Genomic DNA, 21349 nt, shown 5'->3' on the forward strand with positions numbered 1-21349 from the left:
TATGCCCCATCTTTTACTATTTATATAAATTTATACGGGAATTTCAATATACTATAAAAATAAATTTATCTTGTTTTGCTTGCTTCTATATTTTTTTTCTTTTTTTTATTTGAAAAATAAAGAGAAATTCGATTCACCTGGTAATTTCTTCTTTATTGCTTATCCTACCTCCCCTCCCCCTTTCCACATGCACGAGGGTCCTCCTTGTTAAGCTGTGAAACTTTGATCTATTGCCTCTCTTATTCTCATGAGATTCATGATGATACTGGGTTTTCCCATCACTGTTTTTTGGTGGTTGCATCACTGTCTTTACCATAGACTTTATTGTATTCTCTTTCTCTCTTTCTTGGGCTCATGGCTTGGAATAACTATATTGGGGTGACGATGGAGCTCCCTCACCGGTTATATCTTAATTTATCTTCCTACTTGGATTACAAATTGGTCCAAATTGTGCTTTAGATGGCGTCCAACTTGTATTATTGTCAAAGCTTAACTTTTCTTATATTTAAAATAGTATGCCCCATCATTTACTATATATATAAATTTACACGGGAACATATTTCAATATACTATAAAAATAAATTTATCTTGTTTTTCTTGCTTCTATGTTTTTTTTTCCACTTTTTTGATTTGAAAAATAAAGAGAAATTTGGTTCACCTGATAATTTCTTCTTTATTGCTTATCCTACCTCCCCTCCCCCTTTCAACACGCAGGAGGGTCCTTTTTGTTAAGCCGTGAAATTTTGATCTATCGCCTCTCTTATTCTCATGAGATTCATGATGATACTGGGTTTTCCCATTATTGTTCTTTGGTGGTTGCATCATTGTCTGTACCATAGACTTTATCGTATTCTCTTTCTCTCTTTCTTGGGCTCATGGCTTGGAATAACTATGTTGGGGTGACGATGGAGCTCCCTCACCAGTCCCGTGGTGATATCTCGATTTATCTTCCTACTTGGATTGCAAATTAGTCTAACTTGTGCTTTAGATGGCGTCCAACTTGTACTATTGTCAAAACTCAACTTTTTTTATGTTTAACATAATATGCCCCATCTCTTACTATTTATATAAATTTATAACGGGAACATATTTCAATATACTATAAAAATAAATTTATCTTGTTTTTCTTGCTTCTATGTTTTTTTTCCTCTTTTTTGATTTGAAAAATAATGAGAAATTTGAGCCCTTACGGTATGAACCTAATGGATGAATAAGATGCACCAAGACATACACCACACATGCCAATAGCTTGGATTTGCCCCCACATCTTTTGTGTTGACTAACAAAGCATTCACTGAAGATCATTGACAAAAAAAAAAAAAAAAGAAGGATAGAACTTTGATGAAAATTCTGAGATTATTCACTTAAAAGCGCGCACACAAAAAAAATTGATAAGTTTATTTTCAGAAAGACCTCAGTAATCTGAGGGAAAAAAACAGGAAACTTAATGCACCAGCCGGGAATCGAACCCGGGTCTGTACCGTGGCAGGGTACTATTCTACCACTAGACCACTGGTGCTGGATGTGTTGACGGGTACCAAACTAAACAATTTATCCAACCAATAATTTCAATGAGCTCTTCTAAACTTCGATTTTCGCAGGTGCCATTGAAAATATTCTTTGCACAAACACCCTTGCTAAGCACTACCGTCACCAGCAATTGGACTAAACTAAGATAGAGCGAGTTAACAACATTTAGCCTTCAACTATTATTCTAAATAACCGAACTGCCCGAAAACATTAAAAATAGTTGTTGATCTAACCAAAGAACAAAAGCCTTTTTCGGCGAATGATAGCTAGTTGGATCTTTTGCATGGATACTCTTCTAAATGTTATATTTTGCATAAATATCCATCTAAAATTGATATTTGTATGTATACCCTCGTGAAACTCTGTTATTGTATAAATGTCCCTAATATGACGGTTGTTCTAACGGTATTAAGAAAAGTCATATTTATATTAATTGAAAATAAAATAAAATTTTAAAATTATGTTATTGTTCCTGTCTTTTTCTCCTGCTATCAGTATCGTAATCGCGAGATCGCGATCACGATCCCGCTGGCGATTGCGAGCCGCAAGCGGGAATGCGATCGAGCAGGATCGGGATTGCGAGCGGGCTCGAGCTCGCGATCGCGATCCAGCTCGCGGCTTGCGATCGCGATCCTTTCCTCCCTGTATCCGTAATTCAATAGTATTTGATGGTAAAAAAAAATTTCTTCCAGCTTCTAAATCTCTCCTATCCAAAATCTAGTCGTGAACTTGATCTATCTTCTAAATCTCTCCAATCTGTTCATTATAAAAAAGGTATTTCAATATCATCTTGTCCTCTCTTCCCTCTTGTTGATGCATACTATTTTTCTTCTATTAATCTGAACCAAAAAAAAAAAAATTATTGCAAGTGTTAGGGAACGGGAGGGACAGTTGTACCAAAAAACACCACAGAAATCCAGTGTCATCTGCACAAAACTAATTTAGGGATGGACATACAAAGTTGAAAATTTGCAAGGATTACATGGAAAATTTCTTAAAATAGTATTGCTTAATATGACCTGCAAAACTCCAACCTGTAGGTTTTATGTATAGAATAACTTACTGGGCATTTGAATGCCTCACGTAGCATGCCAACCGATAATAGATTCCAGGATATTGGAATGTTGTCCCATTATTTGTCATTTATTTGTTTTTTTGAATGCCTCTACTTGGAGCAAGAATCCTCTTCTCTCAGGAAGTTATGTAAGGTGCTCAAATCATTGCCACCCAAGCGCTAGTTTAAATCAAGTCCCCCTGATTGATTTAGAGAAAAAAAAAGGTAGATTTCGGAAGAAAAATGGAATTCATACACGTTTCAGGCTTCACAAATATATTTACAGATGATTTTATGATGTTTATCAGATAACTTTCTGATTCACCTCCTGCTAAGGGTAGGCTTGATTCATTTTTATTGGATGGCATCATGCGTGGCGAACTACATGGATTGTACTTTACAAAATTCTCGGCTAATTTTCCTATCTAGTTTTATAATATTTTATTTTTTTATTCTAATGGATGTATCTATCCTCATTTATTTTAAATCATATGACTTACTTAAAAAAAGGGAAGAGAATTCCGAGGGGATTATTGTGACTTGAGACAATAATTATGTGGAGACAATCAAGGCACCACTAATCTTCGACTAGTTGTCAAGATATCCGTAGTTTCATTATGACACTAAAATCAATCAAAAGGGAATCAGTCTGATGGATCGTAGTATGTAGTTATGTTGATCCAAAATTCCAAATCGGAATAACGGTTCAGATGTCAAAATCTATTTTCCCATGTACCAGATTACGGCGTATCTCCCATATGTACCTGGGCCATCTGTCTTTGTGCGGACGAGTTCGGATTACCTCTGCCGTGCGGACAACTTAGGACTTAATGTGGGCCCAAAACTGCGGGTGGCACAGTACCGTTAGTTGTAACCCAGATGCGTCAATGAGCCCATTTGTGAAACGCAGCATGAATCCGACTTAAAACTGGACATGTACTAATTATCATCAATATCAATTCCATGATTATTTTCTCGGCCCTTTGATTGAGAATAGTTTCATATTTCCATTTAGAAGGACGTCTTTGTACCACGGGCTATTAGATTCATAATGAGGACAGAGAATTATTTTTACAGTTCTAATCAATGCATCCAATGCAAGTTGATGGGAAGATATAGATTAGAGTAGAACGAGAGAGGAAGAATGCATGGGGAGAATTTCGCAAAAGCTATTATGTAGCTTAATTGTTTCCTAGACGCTGACAGATTTGTGTATTTATGATAAGACTCAAAAAGAACCGAGCGAAAAAACACAATTGTCTGAGATAACCTCAAAGATGCTGAGAGATAGGTATATTTATAAGCATTAGCGCCACCATAATGATGCAGGAAATAACATGATCAAGATTAAGTAGCAATTATTGTTACCATGGATATTCTCTTCAATGTTCATGCATAGACTCCAGATGACCCAGATACATCTACTCAAAACTTCAAAATGCCAATCCACATGCCTGAAAAACCATCTAAATTACACAAGCATGGCAGCTCATCATTAAGGCCCTTACTGAAGCAAACTAGTAGAACACATAAGCTGATAAATTTGAAGCAAATATTTACCGCTGTGCCATTAACAGGCCTGCTACAATTTCTCCGTTCATCTTCTTCCCTACAAAACAAAAGCCTCTAAGTTATTATAAAATAGTGAAAACACTCAGATAATTAGCAAGTAATTACCGCTTGAAACCAGACCTCTGATGAACCGAACCTGGGAGAGATGATTAATTTCTTTATAACATGCATGCTATTGCCAAATTACTAACCACTCAGAATGCATACCTTCTTCAGGAATTAGCTCCAATTCATCATGTAGCTAATGCACAGTGAAAGGATACGAACTCCAACAAAACACGTCGGTGCCAGGTAATGTCAAGAGGTCACAGCAAAGATTGGCAAAGGATGAAATGGTTAATAACTTACCAAAGGATGAAATGGTTGATAACGTGGATTAGAAAACCTAATATGTTGATAGTCACATTGATCTAAAAGCCACAAATAGCAAAACCAGATGTTTGTAATCAGTGATGCTATACATTTTACGGAGTTTTTCCTCCTTTGGTTTCTTATAATTTAAGGACTTGCAGTAGCTGACAAAAACTTTCTCAAATAACTGGCAGTGATATGCCAACCCATCAACCGGAGCGCAGGCTGTAGATGAGAATGCAGTACTACAAACCTAAACATCCTTCCAAAGAGGGCCACCATGCAATGGTGCAACTCCTTCCACTGATGAAACTACAAGCAATCTGAAAAAGGAGCATAAAACAAAGAAATGGATTAAACATGCTATGATAAATCATCATCAAGATTTATGTTTTAAACTTAACAAATTAATTTCATCATCTCAGTTGATGCAGATAGATTTGAAGCAAAAAAAAAAGATTTTGACTCCTTTCTCAAGTTGGCAATGGTAAATTTACTGATACCAAACTGCATAATGTAAAGAACTTTAAGTCGATTCCAAATCAAGATACAGTATCATACTGATACAATTCAAGGATGCCCATTACATAATAGCTATGCAAGTCTAATGCCTGCCTATGTTGATCCTACCACATCCCAACTATGGTGTTACTAATACTATCTACACTTCTCAAAATTTATCCAAGCACAGCAGAGAAGAACATGTTGTAGTGCTAAACAAAAAACGTCCGATTAAATTCTTTAGTTAGTTTTTACATGTCGAGGGTCAAAACAGGCTTGTCCCAAGCTTAAACAATCCTATTACTGGTCAAATCCACACAAAACTTGCTTAGATCAAGAGAATCATGATCTTGGACATTTAATAACACGTCCAGTTCACCAATATAGTTGTACAAAAAATCGTATCATAATTTTTCATAGTTGTAACTGGCACCTAGGACATCATCTAAAATCTCCTAGTTCAAGTGTGGCATCATGAAACAGTAAATTGTCATCACATTATGTCATCACTTGGCAAGATCGGCACAAATATACATAGAATCTGTCAACAAACGCTTGAGGTGGCTCCATTGTGACCTAGGTATTATAGGTTTGAAACATAGAAACAGCCTCTCCGCATGTGTAGGTAAGGCTATATAAATCCGACCCTCCCCAACCTGTGGACTGGTGGGAGCCTCACACACTGGATTGTTCTTTTTTATTATAATTTTCAAATGCAAACCATTTTGTATAACTTCCCATATACTATTCAAACTGGTAAGATGCATATTGCACTTTTTTTTGGGGGGGATGGGGAGTGGGGGGTGCGGGAGAGGGGGGCTGAGGTCAATGGGCAGATGGCATTTTTTATTCAACAAGAAATCCTCCACGATATTTTGTGTTAATCGCATAGAGGTTCAGCTCTAAGCCTTAAAAAAACTCTAAAATAATTTTGTTACTTCGCCTTCTAAAATAGGTTAAGTGCTGCACATTTTTTAGCAAATGAAGGCTATTAGTTCATATAACAGGATAACAATAAAAGTGGCTTTCCCTCAAACCAATGAGAACAAGTTATTATAAAGAGACTCTAATTACAACAAATTTTACCAAGATAAAATTACAGCAGGCACCTACCACTTTGGAAAAAAAATATCACTTTGTCGTGCAATAAATATCATTGATTAAACTCAAATCTGTATAACAAATCTCAGTTGATCTTATAGTTACACACTAGTACACTATATTGTAGCACATGCAGTCTTCATAGCTCATAGCAGTTTTAAACTGTAACCTAATTTAAATCATGCAAAAAATCTCTGCTAGAAAACAGCAGCCCAAAGCCTTAGAAGTTATACAATATTACCCCATACCCCTGCATGAATTACATCCAAAATGCTAAACAAAATGCGAAAAATTAAAGATTAGTTTCTGAATCTTTTGATATAAAGAACCATTCATTCAGCATTTCCTAGGGAAATGCCATAAGAATAGTCAGATTCTGGCAAGAGAATCATGTATAAAAAAGTTCTGATTTTACAACAGTTTAATGATCTCAGAATCAGTGATAATCGACCTTTACTTGAACCAAATGGCAAAGAGTTCTAGAGAAACGCAACACATATTAAAGACACAAAAAATGATGAATTCTCAAAAACTTCAATGCAATCACTCAGATATATGGTTACCCTTGTAAACCTATCACCTGCATAAATGGTTGAAGAATATCAGAGACATGACTTGGTCTATATTTTTAATGCTCTAATACAAGTTACTGCTTCCCACCTCTGTAAAAAGCAAGTCTACGGAAGCCAATATAACGTAGGCATTCTAACTAGTCCAGCAGTATAGACTCAGCTACAATAATAGAGAGCTAAGATTTTTCACTTCTACATCTCTATGGGATACTTGCAAGTCTAATTTCACATTTCCAAGTGTGGATTCCTCTTGACTTCAATAGAAGAGAGCACTTTCTTTAAACCAGCTCAGGCTAGCTGAAACAAAGTGCTTTAACTTTCTTGTAGGCTTCTTATACTCCATGTTGCATTAATATTAAAAGACCACGGCACGTACTTATGTTTTCGAATTAATGCAGTATGATAAAGTTCCCAGATGTTCCATCCTCTCAACGCTGTTCTAATTCACTCTAGCCCTCGAGCAAATCTTTAGAAAACTTAAGTTTGTCATAGATCTTATCTCCAACCCAGACTTCTGTTTAGACTTTAAACATGTCAAATCACTATTTCAAGTCAACAGACCAAGTTGCAGACATATGTATTTCATTGTAATTTCTAAGACCCACCATTCAACTTAAAAAATCCAAGAGTATAGCACAATGAGCCAAGACCACCCCAAAAATATTGGAGAAGCTTCAGAGACCACTCTCTCACTCTAAATATGAATAAAAATGAATAAATTTCATAAAATGAGTCCCATCTTGCAACTTCAGAGTACAAGAACATAGCAGAATGTGCCAAAAAAACTCAAAAAATCGAAGAAGATCAAGAGACCATCTCTCTCTCTCTCATACATGAATAATTTTCACAACTTTCAGATAAGGTAATTGCTTACCTGATTTACATTATCAAAAAGGACCTAAGAAATCAAAGTGCTAGCAAGTACTAGAAGTAATAACCTGAATGGCATTTAAATCACTTGAAATGGCTCATAATGTCAAATTCTTCAGAGCACAGATTGCTAATATATAGTGTCAAGCCATTCCTAAAGTATAATTCCCATTTCCTTTCCCTCTCTCATTCCATATGCCACTTCAAATCATGAGCAATATAATATTCGTCTTTCCCTCTATTGATCCTTCTCTTATTCTCGCATCTGACTTCTGTGGCATAAGATAATTTAGTATAAATAGATTTATGCAACTTCTCAAGAAAGAGACAGAATGATCTGGCATGCCCTGTCGCACCATTGTCAACCTTTCCACACATAATCCCCTCAAGAAGATCTAGAAACATTATTAGTTAAGTTACTTTTGATTTATTGAATGAACATTTATTCAACCTTGTACAGCCAATCACACTCCAAAGAAAGAATATTTTTATGTACTGGTGAGAGCTAGACAATCCAAGATTATTAATCATGCATCATCCGAAGATAGCTTTCACCATGTCTTATCAAAATGGAATGTCTCTAAGCTCATGTTCACATGTTGCTGATGAACAGCCCAGTGTAAGCCCTCTTGATAATATAATAAATCTTTGTGGTTCACTTGCAGCAGAACATCTACCGCCCTATAATGGATTAAATGGTACCAGTACCAGGACCCTAACACTCAAGCACAGGTCATTTACTTGGATGAAAACCAATCATAATACAGTAATAATGCATGCAAGTGTGTATATATGTGCATATGTACATCCCTCCGTTCACACATATGCATGCATGCATGTGTGTGTGTGCATGGATGCAGTTCAATTGCTTAAAACGGAAAACATCAAAATTTGCATTCATGCAAGAAGTATAATTTGCTATGATTGAATTGAAAAGAGTAAATCAACTTTGACACAGATAACAATCAACAATACATGAAAGGAATATTTTTTTTAAAAAAAAATCACATTTCAAGAATATCAGTGCTAATACACCCCAAAAACTGCCATCACATCTCTTATGTGCAACCTGGTTCCTTGAAGTTTCTTAAGCAGTTTGTAGTTTTGAACCTTCATGTAAAAAATGGCACTCATGGACATTTATCTTATCACTAGACATTTGCACGTGCTGTGCATGTGATTGTGAAACCCCCATTGAATATGGTCCATAAGATGAAACACCCACGTGGTAAAGAGGAAGCCCAGTAGACTTGGTAAATAGAGCAACAGAAGATTTTTCTTTTAGAGAGTCCCTGAGAAAGGGGTACCATGCATGGAATAAAATATTGGAGTCGAATACCAAAGTGGAATCCAAACCCAATGTTCGCTTTATAATAGTAATGGTGTAGTTACCACTTGTTGACACTTGGCATATTTTAGCAAATATAACACAGATTAAATTATAAATTATAAGAGTTTGACAAAAAAAGGTTTTCAGATGCCCAAAAATCATCTGTAGTAACATCAACGAAGACTCTCAAAGAGATGGAATCATCACACCTGTAAGGCCTTCCAAGTACCTACTTCCACCTCAAGTTAGACTCTTATCCAACTTCTATCATCTAATTGAATTCCAACCTCAAAAATACCAACCAAGAACCTTCCCATGAACTGAAAAAAATACAAAATGTATGATCCAGTACCACCAAATTATTGATAATTTTCTTTGTTGGTGATTCCATTGGAATCATATTACCTTATCTTGCCTTTGAGAATTTTCTTTGGTCTAACTAGAGATTGAGAAAATGGAACATTGGATAACCACCTCTCATATTTCAAATATCCCCATTTTCCTATTTTAGCTACAAAGATTGGTGCCATTACCAGCCGCTACTAAAGGTATCTTATCAACAACAATGAAATGTAAATGATAGCAAAAGAAAAGCAACTTTGGGCACCCATTTCTTAGAGAACCCAACCTAACACCCCTTCACTGACAAGTGCGTCCCATCCCATGGAGGTCCCATGGGTAAGTGAGAAGGAATGAGGTGGGTCTCTTCCAAAATGGATATGTGCTTTAAGTAATCCTCCCAGCAAAATCCCAGCTGGTTATAACACCTTGGCAGACAGTTTTAACTACAGAAATTCAGAAATAGAAGATCAATATGTACGGACAATTACTTTGCATAAGCTTGACTATCGAGTTTGATTAAATGCATTTCTCACAAAAACGATTCAACATCGGAGCAGGATCAGTATGAAGACAATGAACCAAAAATTAAGAATACTGTGATATTGTGAAATAAGAGGTTTCACATTGTATCCATAGAAAAGAAATTTTGTGGCAATAGGATAATCCTTTTTTTATATTGAAAAGTTTAGCTGCACATTGTGAATTATAAAAGGCTTTTGTGGACTGCATAATCATAGGAACAATTGCTGACACAAAACTCCTTTTTAAGCTTCCCTGTACCTTTCCGTGTCAGATAAGTCTTCTCTCATTCTGCTACTTCTTTGGTAACACATGCCTATGGCTCTAGGTCCTACCAAGTGTATCTGTGAGATTTCAATAATAAGCAACTCAAAAAAAGGAGTTCTCTTCTTACCCAACTAATTTTTAGTACAATTGGCATGCTCTGGCCATGTAATTCTTGAATAACATGCCCAGGGTCGAGGCAAGGCCTACAAATAGAGGAAAGGAGTGGCAAGGGGTAACAAAGAGGGTTAACGTTCTAAGCTTATCTTAATTAGATGCTTAACAAAGAGAAAACAACATGTGGCCACTATCTTAAAAACCCTATCACACAATTCATGGTGCACTAATTGCATATGAGAATAATGTGAAATGTTGACATCTTTAATTTCCATTTAAAGTAGTTCAAAAGAAATATTAAGTCATCTGCATAAAATAGCAATGAAGGCCCAGATGTAATTATAGAAATGATGGGTTGACCAAATCACTCACATCATAGTAATGCAAACAAGCTGACTTACAAAAGGCACTTGTTTATATGCATAAAATGTTCTTGTACAAACATTATTTGTTTGGAAAGTGTCATGTAGCCGCCACTGCTACCAAATATTCAAGTCCGAAGAGAACATATAGAATTTTTCATAATCTGTAAAAGAACACGAGTAAGGGTAGGAAATAAGCTATCTTCAACTCTTTTTTTTTGTGCTAAAAATGGGTATCTCATACAATGCGGGTACGGATACACCCAGTAGAGTCAGCAAATAGCAAATCACACAATGTCCTAGGCAAGTCCCCCTCCTTAGCCCACAGGGTGTCTCCTGAGTGGTTCGCCACATACGCTGCCACCCAGTCCGCTGCCCTGTTGGCCTCTCGGTACATATGCTTAGTCTGAAAGACCACTCCATCACTCACTATCGCCCAGATATCTCGAAGCAAGGGGTGTACCCGTCCACCTCCGCCCGGGCCCTGTTGGACCCAACTAATAACGGTGGATGAGTCACCCTCTAGTATGATCGAGGTAGCTTGGAGCGCTTGCCTAGCATGGCACGGTCCAGTCCAGGCCAGGCCGCCTGCAACTCTGCTCCCGGAACCGAGGTGTCAAAGATCTGGCAGCCACCACCCTGCAGCTCGGGCCCCTGATAAAAAACTAGCTCCTCCCCTCCTGCCACCCTCTAGAATGAAACCGTCAAATTAACCTTGAGAAAACTCGGAGGTGGGGGCACCCAGGTGAAATACACCCTATAGAGCGCTGCCTGAGCAATATGGTGGTCCCAGGTGTTCCGAGCTATCAAAAGCTCATGATCCAAGCTTGCCTGAGTGATCTCAGCTGTCTGTGCCCTGGCGCGCTCCACCACGAACCTCGGGGACAAGCTACGCTCGCCAAAAGTCCGAGCGTTCCTCGCCAACCAGATCTGGAAAGCTATGCAGGTCACTCTTACGGCCTCAAGCCGCATATGAGGTGTACTAGACCATCGCCGAACAGTCTGTAAGAAGGAATCCCCTTGGCTCCATACCTCCTACGGCACCGCAACAAGTCCCCAGGCCCCTCTTGCCCATGTGCACTAGAATAGCGAGTGCTCCATCGTCTCATCCACCCGACATGCCGAGCACTGGGGGGATGCGCAGTCCACGTCTGCCCAGCACCTCTCTCGTCGGTAAGCACTTCCAGGCCACCTTCTAAAGAAACAAGGCAACCCTAGGATGAAGTCCAAATCTCCAAACCCAACCGCAATTTGGGCCCGGCACATGGTCCCGCTGGATGGTCCGGAAGGCATCTCCAACTCTAACACGGGCACTGCAAGACGTGCTCCATACCCTGACATCCGAGCCCGCGGCTCTCAGGACCGGTAGTGAGCGGACCTGATCTGCTAAGTGCTCACCAAACAGTTGGCCGAGCCTCACACCATCCCACTCTGCCTCCCCAGGAATGAGGACACACGCCCCGAGTCCGCCCACCTCATCATTGATCATAGTCGGCCAGAGTTGCAACGAGAGTGCATCCATCCACGGATCCTCAATCACATCAATGCTTTGTCTATCACCAATCAATCATTTGGTATTCGCCGCGCCACATGAAAGAGCCTCTCCAAGTGTTCAGGGCCACCCCCATAGCCCCCGCACTGCCATATCTCGCTGCCATAATCTGGCTCTAGAAACCCTAAGGCTCTAGGATGAATCTCACTGCATGATGAGTAAGGAGCGCCTCACGCCTGTCAAGAAGGGACTACACCCTCAATCCTCCCTCGCTCACCGGCAAGCAAACTCTCTTCCAGATCACCAAGTGCACTCCATAACACCCTCCATATGAACCCCACAAAAAGCTCCGTAGTAGCCGCTCAATCCCCAACAACACTGTCTTTGGGACAACAATGTTGGCTATAAGATAAATCGGCATAGAGCACAGAACAGACTTGACCAGCATCAATCGACCCATCATGGAAAGAGATGATGCCCTCCAACCCCCCAACCTGCTCTGGACCCGCCGCACCAGTCCGGCGTACTCTGCCGTCCTCAGTAGCCTCCCTGTAATAGGAATCCCCAAATAACTCCATGTCCCCTCCTGCTCCTGCATCTCCAGAATCGTCCTGATCTTCCGTCGCACCCTTCGCTCCATACTCGGACTGAAGAAAATGGCTGATTTCTGGAGATTTGCCCTCTGTCCAGAAGCCGCACAATAAACTACCAACACTCCCTTGAGGGCTTGCGCATCCCTCGCCCTTGCCCTCACCCTCGCCCTCTGCCTAGCCAGTAGGAGACAGTCATCTGCAAACAATAGATGAAAAATAGGTCAGGTATCAGGAGATGGCACGTAGGCTGCCAGATCCTGACTCCCGCAAGCAGCCCGCATAGCACGAGAAAGCACGTCAGAACAGATGATAAACAAGCAAGGGGATAGAGGACAACCCTGACGAAGCCCCATGGTGGACTGAAAAATGGCGACGGCGTACCGTTGACCAGGATGGAAAACCTCGGCCCTTGTACAAAGCCTAGCACCCAGTCTATCCAGGTCTCATGAAATCCAAAACCCTCCAGTGCAATCCTGAGGAAACTCCACCGAATTCTATCGTAGGCTCGCTCTATGTCCAGCTTAACTGCCATCAAGCTCTGCCTCGTTGGAGCCCGTTATAGATCCCACATCATCTCCTGAGTCAGCAGGACATTATCAGAACTACTCCCCCCCCCGAACGCCCCCTGCTCCCGGCAGATGATACCTGGCAGAAAAGGCTTCATCCTCCCCATCATGATCCTCGCCACCACCTTGTACAAGGTGGTACATGAACTAATAGGTCTGAAATGGCTCGGCTCCGACGCATCCTAGCGCTTCGATATCAGAGTGATAAAAGTGGCTTTCAGTCATCTGTCATCTCTACCTGAATAAAGAACAACTAGACTGCCTCCACTACTGCTCTCCGAATAATGCTCCAATACCTGCGGAAGAAGAAAGGGGGAAAGCCATCTAGTCCCGGAGCTTTATCCTCAGCAAGAGCCCAGACCGCTTCTTGCACCTCCGTCTCCGACACTGGCTGAATCAGGATTTTGTTCTCGGCCTTCTCAATTCTGACTTCCGGCCTTGGGAACTGGCTGACATCCTCTAACCCACTGTCCTCAGTCCACCTCGATTTGAAGAAGTCATACACGAGAAAGCACATCAGAACAGATGATAAACAAGGGATAGAGGACAACCCTGACGAAGCCCCATGGTGGACTGAAAAAATGGCGACGACGTACCATTGACCAAGATGGAAAACCTCGGCCCTTGTACAAAGCCTAGGACCTAGTCTATCCAGGTCTCATGAAATCCAAAACCCTCCAGTGCAATCCTGAGGAAACTCCACCGAATTCTATCGTAGGCTCGCTCTATGTCCAGCTTAACTACCATCAAGCTCTGCCTCGTCGGAGCCCGCTGTAGATCCCACATCATCTCCTGAGCCAGCAGGACATTATCAGAACTACTCCTCCCCCCCGAACGCCCCCTGCTTCCGGCAGATGATACCTGGCAGAAAAGGCTTCATCCTCCGCACCATGATCCTCGCCACCACCTTGTACGAGGTGGTACACGAACTAATAGGTCTGAAATAGCTCGGCTCCGATGCATCCTAGCGCTTCGGTATCAGAGTGATAAAAGTGGCTTGCAGTCATCTGTCATCTCTGCCTGAATAAAGAACAACTAGACTGCCTCCACTACTGCTCTCTGAATAATGCTCCAATACCTGCGGAAGAAGAAAAGGGGAAAGCCATCTAGTCCCGGAGCTTTATCCCCAGCAAGAGCCCAGACCGCCTCTTGCACCTCCGTCTCCGACACTAGCTGAATTAGGATTTTGTTCTCGGCCTCCTCAATTCTGACTTCCGACCTTGGGAACTGGCTGACATCCTCTGACCCACTGTTCTTAGTCCACCTCGATTTGAAGAAATCATACAACACCTGTCTAACTGCAGCCTCCTCCACTCGCTGACCCGTCCCTACTCTCAAGGAGCGGATCATATTCCTCTGCCGCCTGATCACCGTCGTCCAGTGGAAGAATCTGGTATTCCAGTCGCCTTCTTTAACCTACTGGACCCCGGACTTCTGTCTCCAAAAAATCTCCTACCGCCTTAATAAAGAGTGGTGAGTGCTAAGTAGCTGTCATAGATCCGCCATGTCCGCTGCCGGGAGCTTCCCTTCCCCGTCCTCCCGCCCCTGTAACTCCGCAATCGAGGTCTCAACCTCCTCCAACCTCCGAAAGATGTTACCCACTGCCTCTCGGTTCCAGCGGCAAAATCGCTGCTTGGTGAGTTCCAACCTGCGCGACACCCTTTGTATGGCGTCACCACGCACCGGCACTCCCTATGCCTTCCGGATGACATCCCAAGACTGGGGGTAAGCCAGCCACGCTTTCTCAAACTGGAAAGGGTTGTGATGCCTGGAACAAGAAACTATAGAGAGCAGGAGTGGACAGTGGTCAGAAGCAATCCGAGATAACTGACCGACCTGGTAGGAAGAGAATCGAAAGATCCAGTCCGGCGATGCAATAGCCCTGTCTAGCCGTTCCCACACCCTGGCTCGGCCAGATTGGTTGTTGCACCAAGTGAATCGCGGTCCTGCGAATCCAAGGTCCACTAGCCCGTTCCTCGACAAAAAGTCTCGGAACTCCCTCTTATCTACTGAATCATAATAAGCCCTGCCTCCCCTCTTCTCACTAGGGCCCTGAATGCAATTAAAATCACCCACTACCACTGTCGGGATGTTCTGGGACACCAAATTGGTGATCTCACTCCATAGGACTCTTCTTACTCTGTAATCAATATTTGCATAAACACCGCATAAAACCCACGGAGCTTTATTTGGTTCCGAGATAACCATTACAATTTGTTGTGAACAGTTTCGGAAGACATCCATAGTGGCCATCCCCCGCCTCCACAACACCAAAATACCACTAGACAAACCCTGGAATTCTATTGCAAAACACTCCCAATCAGCTGCTAGGCGCCGCTGCACATCTCCAGACACCCGTGTCTCAAATAGAAAACAAATTTTCAAGCTATTGTTTTGAACCAATCTCCTAAAGGACGTTATAAAGGAGGGCTTGGCCGCCTCCCTGCAATTCTACGCTAAAATCTTCATAAACACACTACTTAGATGAACGGCCACTACTGCCCCCCGGGCCTCGGGGTCCGCCTTATCCTCGCTGGTCCAATCAGTCTGTTGCTCGCCATCTTCGCTCACACTTGTGACCACCCGCAATACTATAGCTTTGACCCATTGCACAACTGAGGAGTGCTCCTTTGTGATGTTGCTTTGTGTGGCTTCTGCTCTCTCCAAACCCACCACATGCCCCTCTACTAAAGGCTCGGCACATCCCCCAACAGGCCTGTGATCCATCCCATCCCGCTTCAACTCACCCACCCCTCCTCTCATCGCTTCCCCTCTTCCTTGGACTTCCCATCCCCTGGGCAACACCCGCCCCTTTCCTTCCTCACTCCTCCCGACTTCCCCTTTCCCCTTCACTTTGTCTCGATCACCCCCCTCGTTCCCAATGAGGCACGTCCCCATGTTGGCCGGCATGGCACCACCACCCTTCCCCACGCCATCACGATGCAGCCGAGGGGAAGGAGGGCTCCGACGTCGGAGCCCTCCTTCCTCTCGGCTCCCGGGATCTCCATCCAGGCCAACCTCCCCCAAGCCAAAGGTGGCACGGCCGGACACATGACCGCCCTTCTCCGCCTCAGTCGGTCGACCCATCCCCGCGGTCGACACGCACGGATCCGCCCCTAACCAGGTACGCCCCACCACTCCTTGTTGCTTTTCCGGTAGCACCAAGTATGTCGTGCGAAGGGGGGTCGAGCTCCCAACTCCCTTCGGCTCCTCCCCTCCATTTCGGGTTCGAACTTCATCCTCCTTGCCGCGCTCCCGGGTAGCCACGGTGCCAGCCACCCCTTCCACAAGGCCCGAACCCATGTCCATAGCATTTGGGCCCAGTTGGCCCCCATCTTCCGCCCAGCCCAATAACTGCCCCGGCCTGGCCTCCTCCGGTCCATCCCCCACTCCACATTTAGGCGGGCTTTTGGCCCGTTTTAGAGAGCCCACCACCAATCCAGCCTCCGCCATGGTCACCTTCGTCTGGGCCTTCACAACCCGTTCTGGTCAACCCAAGGCCCATGTCCGGGTCAGTTCCCCAGTCTGACTCGCCCCTGACTCAGAGCCCGAAGCCTCCTTCCCCTGTTCCTCTCCCAAGGGTGCCAAATCCATTTCATCGATGACCGTCGCCGCGCCACCTTGGTGGGCTTTTGCCACCCATCTGAGTCCAGCGGCGACTCGAGTGAGCTTAGGCGAGCACTCGACGAGCCCCCCCAAACTGCCCAAATGATAGACCCGATGCCGATCCTGGTGGGGGCATGGTCGCCTTCTTTCATCCGCACCTCGGCTGCAGTCGGCCTTGGTTGCCGGATCCGGTTGGTGGACAGCCAAGGCCCAAACAAAGGTCGATTGCCCTGCCGATCCGCTGCTCCGACTTGCCCCGCATGGGCCTCCACAACCATAGGTATCGGAGAGGCTCAAGTCCCCTCTTTCCCCATCTGTGCCACCAACGGTGGAGGGGGAAAGCGACACTCCCCCTCAATATGCCCTATCCAGCCGCACTTGTAGCCATAGGCCGGCAGCTTTTCATAAACGAAAGCTTGCCGGTGGATCATCCCCTCCGCCTTGATGAATCGACCAGGCATTAGTGGATTTAGGGCATCCACTTCCACCTTGACCCGGGCAAACCCTAGCTTGCGTGCCTGATCCGTGAAACCATCCAATGCCAGTGGACGCCCAGCTGCCGCCACAATATCCCAAATCAACTTCCTATCCCAGTACTCTGCCGGAAGAGCCGGAAGCCGGATCCACACTACAACCCGGCTCACCACCTTGACACTAGGGACGTAGTTCGGCTCCCACCTCGCCATAGCCAGGAGTTGGCCGGCCACCAGCCAAGGGTCGTTTGCCAGTGCTGCATCCCTGTCCCCCTCGCTCTTGAAACGGATGGTCATATGTTCCTCCACCTCATAATCAAGCTTACCGACTAGTTTCAGCTCCCTTGCAACCCACTCGGCCGGAACCCGCCTACCCAAGCTCCGGGCGATGACTGTCATGGACGCCCATGCCCTCCGGGCCTTCCCCACTTTCTCCGAAGGCAGCTCGAGCACCTCTATGAAGTGCTTCTGGAGGGTCTCTAGCTCCTCCGAGATGCGGTGGGAGGTCCACTATGGCTGCCGAGGCGAAGCTTGAGCAACCGTCGACCAAGTTGGGGGTTTCTCCACTGGCATCAGAGCTGGCTGCTCACTCTCAACACCTTTTCCTTTGTCCCCCCTACTCCTCTGGATCTCCTCCACCATCCCCTCCTTCCTTCCGATGCTCTATGTATCCATCCCTACGAACCCCCAGATGTTTGCTGAAATGCCGCTGAAGTCGCACAGAAATTAAAGCAAGAATCCTCTGGTCGCACTAGGCGTGCTCCCAAAACACCAAACTGGGTCCTCCTCCCACTTCTTTCCCCAGGTGACCAAACACCCGCTCCATTCCAGACCCACAATCGTCTCTCATTGGATCTCTCTTAAACTCTTTTCATTAAGCGATTTTGAAAAGCATGATTCTGACGAGAACCTTCACATCTCTCACAACCTACAGAACAAATGGACAGGTGCAATCGTCAAGCCTTCCAAGTCATTTTATTTCTTAACCTCTCAGGTACAGCATCCTGATGTCCGGAGAAGGCAAGAAATGGGGAACCACTTCGGCCCAAGTTTCTAAATACAGCACCATCTACCAGAATAGCTGGCAGATTATAGGAAGTGTAACTAAAAACTTTACATGCTTAAGATCATGCCAAGCAGACCAGAGTAAAGATGATGATCTTCCTTAAAACCAAGCATACCCCACATCAAAAAAAAAAAAAAAAAGCTCTATCTCACTCAAAATTTGCATAGAATTTCCCAGTCATACCAACAATATAACTCATATGCAAAACCTTAACATCAAACTTATATAATGCTCCACAATATAGGGAAAAGATGATTGACAAGATCAACAGATTAGCATATCATTTAGCCAACTAGACTCCCTTCAACAACTTCCTGCTAGAAAAAGATACGTGTGCATTAAACAATCACATTGGCATCGACAAAGTAGCTTTAGACAAAACCAGCGCCTAAATAGAAGCTTATCAACTTTTTTTTTAAAAAAAAAATGGCTACGAGAACATAACAAAAGGAAATTCAAATTCTAACGGTGAAATTAGACGTCTGAGTGCCTACGATCTATAAATCAGAATAAATAATATCGTAGAAATAAATCATTCGCGTCTCCTTGATGTACAAAGTATAACAGAATCAAAAAGAAAAAGGAAGGAGAGGAGGATATCCGAGCTGCTCACCAACATCCGCTCGCTTGGCACGCTTGATCTTCTGGAGCTGAACCTGGGAATCGACAAAGATCTGCATCCGCTGGATCTCCAGCCCCCTGGCAAACTCCATCCGCTGCTTCTCCAGCTCCATCATCTGCCGCTGCTTCGACCCCTCCACCCTCTCGTAGATCTCAGCAAACCTCACGATCGCCCTCGCCAGCTGCCGGATCCCATCCCCCTCCCTTTCCCTCGGTCCCCTCCACCCCCTCCCGGACCTCGACGACGACCTCTCCGACGACCCCGCGTCCTCCTCCAAAGCCTCCGCCGCGGCTGCCGCGGCCGCCCTCCGGAAGAACGACGAGTCATCGACAGCGAGCGCGGCCACTGGGCGCTTCTCCGACAGGCGGGCTGCGGCGGCCGCAGCCGCCGCCGCCGCCGCAGCGACCGGGACGGGGGAGCCCTTGCGGTGGTAGGAGAGCGGGAGAGCAAGCGGCGGCGAGGGCTTCTTGGCCGGGGTGGAGGATCCGACGAGCGCGTCGAGGCGGTCGTAGAAGGCCCACCCGCTCGCCGCCACGCCGTTGGTGGCGGCGATCCGGGCCTTCTCGATCTTATACTTCTTCTTTAGTGTATCGATCCGGTTCTTGCACTGGACGTCGGTGCGAGGGGGACGGCGAGTGGCGGAGGCGCCGCAGCGGGAGTTGACAGCGTCGGCAACCTCCTGCCAATGCTTCTGACGGAGGTTACCTCGGTTAAGCTCGAGGTAGCGGTCGCCCCATGCCTCGACCAGCGCCGAGGTCTCACCCTCGCTCCAGCAGTCCTCGCGGTAGGGCAGCGCCGGGTTCGGCGGCCGTGACGGAGCCGTCTCCCTCCCGTCCATCGGCCGTCAAGTCTCGCCGGAAAGAGACGAGATCTCTAGATCTGAGGCCCAAATCGGGTCCCTCTTTCTCTCTCTCTCTCTCTTTCTCGCTCTCTCGCTCCGTCCCGGTTTGACGGTGGGGAAAGGACGTGGAGGAGTAAAAGAGAGGATGGGGGGAGCGGCGAGGCGCCGGCTGGAGAGGGGGGGCGCGTGAGGAGCATGTGCGGGTCGCCGGGGGAGCGCGTGCGCCGACGTTCGCGCGGGGGTGTTTGCTGGCGTCAGCGAAGGGAAGGGGTCCACCGGATCGGGGGCCATCACCGCCGTTGCTTTGGGGCTGGGGCTTGACGGAAGGACGCGGTGAGCGGGGAATAATTATAATTTTCGGGGAAGATAAAGACGAGACGCCGCCGTTGGTCCGGGAACGGACGGAGGATTTTATCGGGGGAGTGACGAAAACATCCTCGTTCTTGAAGGAGGGTTGGTGAGGGGAGGGGTAGAATTGGGAGGAAAGGGGAAAGATTGTCTCGACCTGCTCGCTATTTGAGGGAGGGTGGGAGCTCCTCGACGTCGGATGAAGTTGGGTGGGGCTTGGAAAGCGGCGCTAAGAAGAGAGAGACGGTGGACCCGAGGATGAAACGCGTTCTCGGTAAAAGCGATGCATAGGACTTCTATAAAAAAGCACCCGAACGTTCATAGATGAAGTGGGAGGGATGGAGAGTTCATTGCATCGGACGGCTGCTGTAAGATCACGAGTGCGGGACACGAGAGTTTTAAATTCCAAAAGTGGATTGCTGCAGATCCAATAAGGTCTCGTCCCCGTCAGACTCGGATTATTGTGTCCTTTTGGACTGATCGGCATTGCCGCTGGCCGGAGAAGAGTAACCTGCAAGAATGGCATGTTGTAGTGCACCAATAATGTCGCAGGAAATTTTTCCGAGGTGCATCAATCTCTGTGAAATGTTTAAAAAAAAAAATTGCTAACTATAAAGATGATGGAAATATTGTCAAACACTACAAGGCACATTTCCAAAACTCCAGGAAAATAAAAAAACGGCCCTCCTCTGAAAAAAGAGATGTGCAGCACTATAAGGCTTTTAACTTTGTTGATGTTGGAAATGTACCCCCAAATGGTCATTTATAAGGGTGGGGGGTAGAGAAGTTGTCTCTCAAGCCACATATACATTTTGATTTAGCTTCAAGTTTCCGCAATTCCTGCCCCAAGTCATGCTAGGGCTAGCATATTGAGATCCAACCAATTATAATATATCTGTTGCCGATGAATTCAGACCGAGATAAAAGTGCAGCCCAAACAACCCTGGATTCGCTGAAGGTGGGCTGAGCAGGCTGGTTGATGCGTCAGATGCTACGTTCTTCCAAAGATGGCCTGCAAGGAGTTCACTTGCTGAAGAGTTTCTGATAGAAGACCCTCTGATGCATAAGTTAGAATAACGAAGCAACAACATGGAAGAGAGAGAGTTTCAGCAGAGAGTGGTCTATGTGAGTAATATTGCACACGTACTTGAGGTCCTCTGGACTATCCCTTTATATAGATGAGCCCATTTTATTGTTACTTGCTCTGACTTGGCGTGCAATGATGACCAAATAAAGCTTGATAGTACAGGGTCCACA

At 44.9% G+C, this 21349-nt stretch overlaps 1 protein-coding gene and 1 non-coding gene across 2 annotated transcripts; both read right to left on the reverse strand.

Annotated features, from left to right (window-relative positions):
- Positions 1 to 1448: 1448 nt before the first annotated feature.
- Positions 1449 to 1519, reverse strand: TRNAG-GCC (transfer RNA glycine (anticodon GCC)). The gene has a single exon. It is a non-coding gene; the product is annotated as a tRNA-Gly (tRNA).
- A 2412-nt stretch (positions 1520 to 3931) lies between these two features.
- Positions 3932 to 20327, reverse strand: LOC103706898 (trihelix transcription factor ENAP1-like). Its single transcript, XM_008791165.6, has 2 exons — positions 18895 to 20327; positions 3932 to 4830 (listed from the first exon to the last, which is right to left on the reverse strand). Exons 1-2 carry the CDS (start codon positions 19739 to 19741, stop codon positions 4820 to 4822), a joined length of 858 nt encoding a protein of 285 aa, XP_008789387.1. The 5' UTR covers positions 19742 to 20327; the 3' UTR covers positions 3932 to 4819.
- Between the last annotated feature and the right edge of the window lie 1022 nt (positions 20328 to 21349).

This window comes from Phoenix dactylifera, chromosome 1 (genome assembly GCF_051530095.1).
Source record: "Phoenix dactylifera cultivar Ajwa chromosome 1, Ajwa_hap1_PhDact_Kaust_v1.1, whole genome shotgun sequence".
Taxonomy (NCBI): domain Eukaryota; kingdom Viridiplantae; phylum Streptophyta; class Magnoliopsida; order Arecales; family Arecaceae; genus Phoenix; species Phoenix dactylifera.

Bases quoted from the DNA above. Each gene is read 5' to 3' on its own strand.
- LOC103706898 (XM_008791165.6), bottom strand. From the start codon at position 19,741: ATGGACGGGAGGGAGACGGCTCCGTCACGGCCGCCGAACCCGGCGCTG.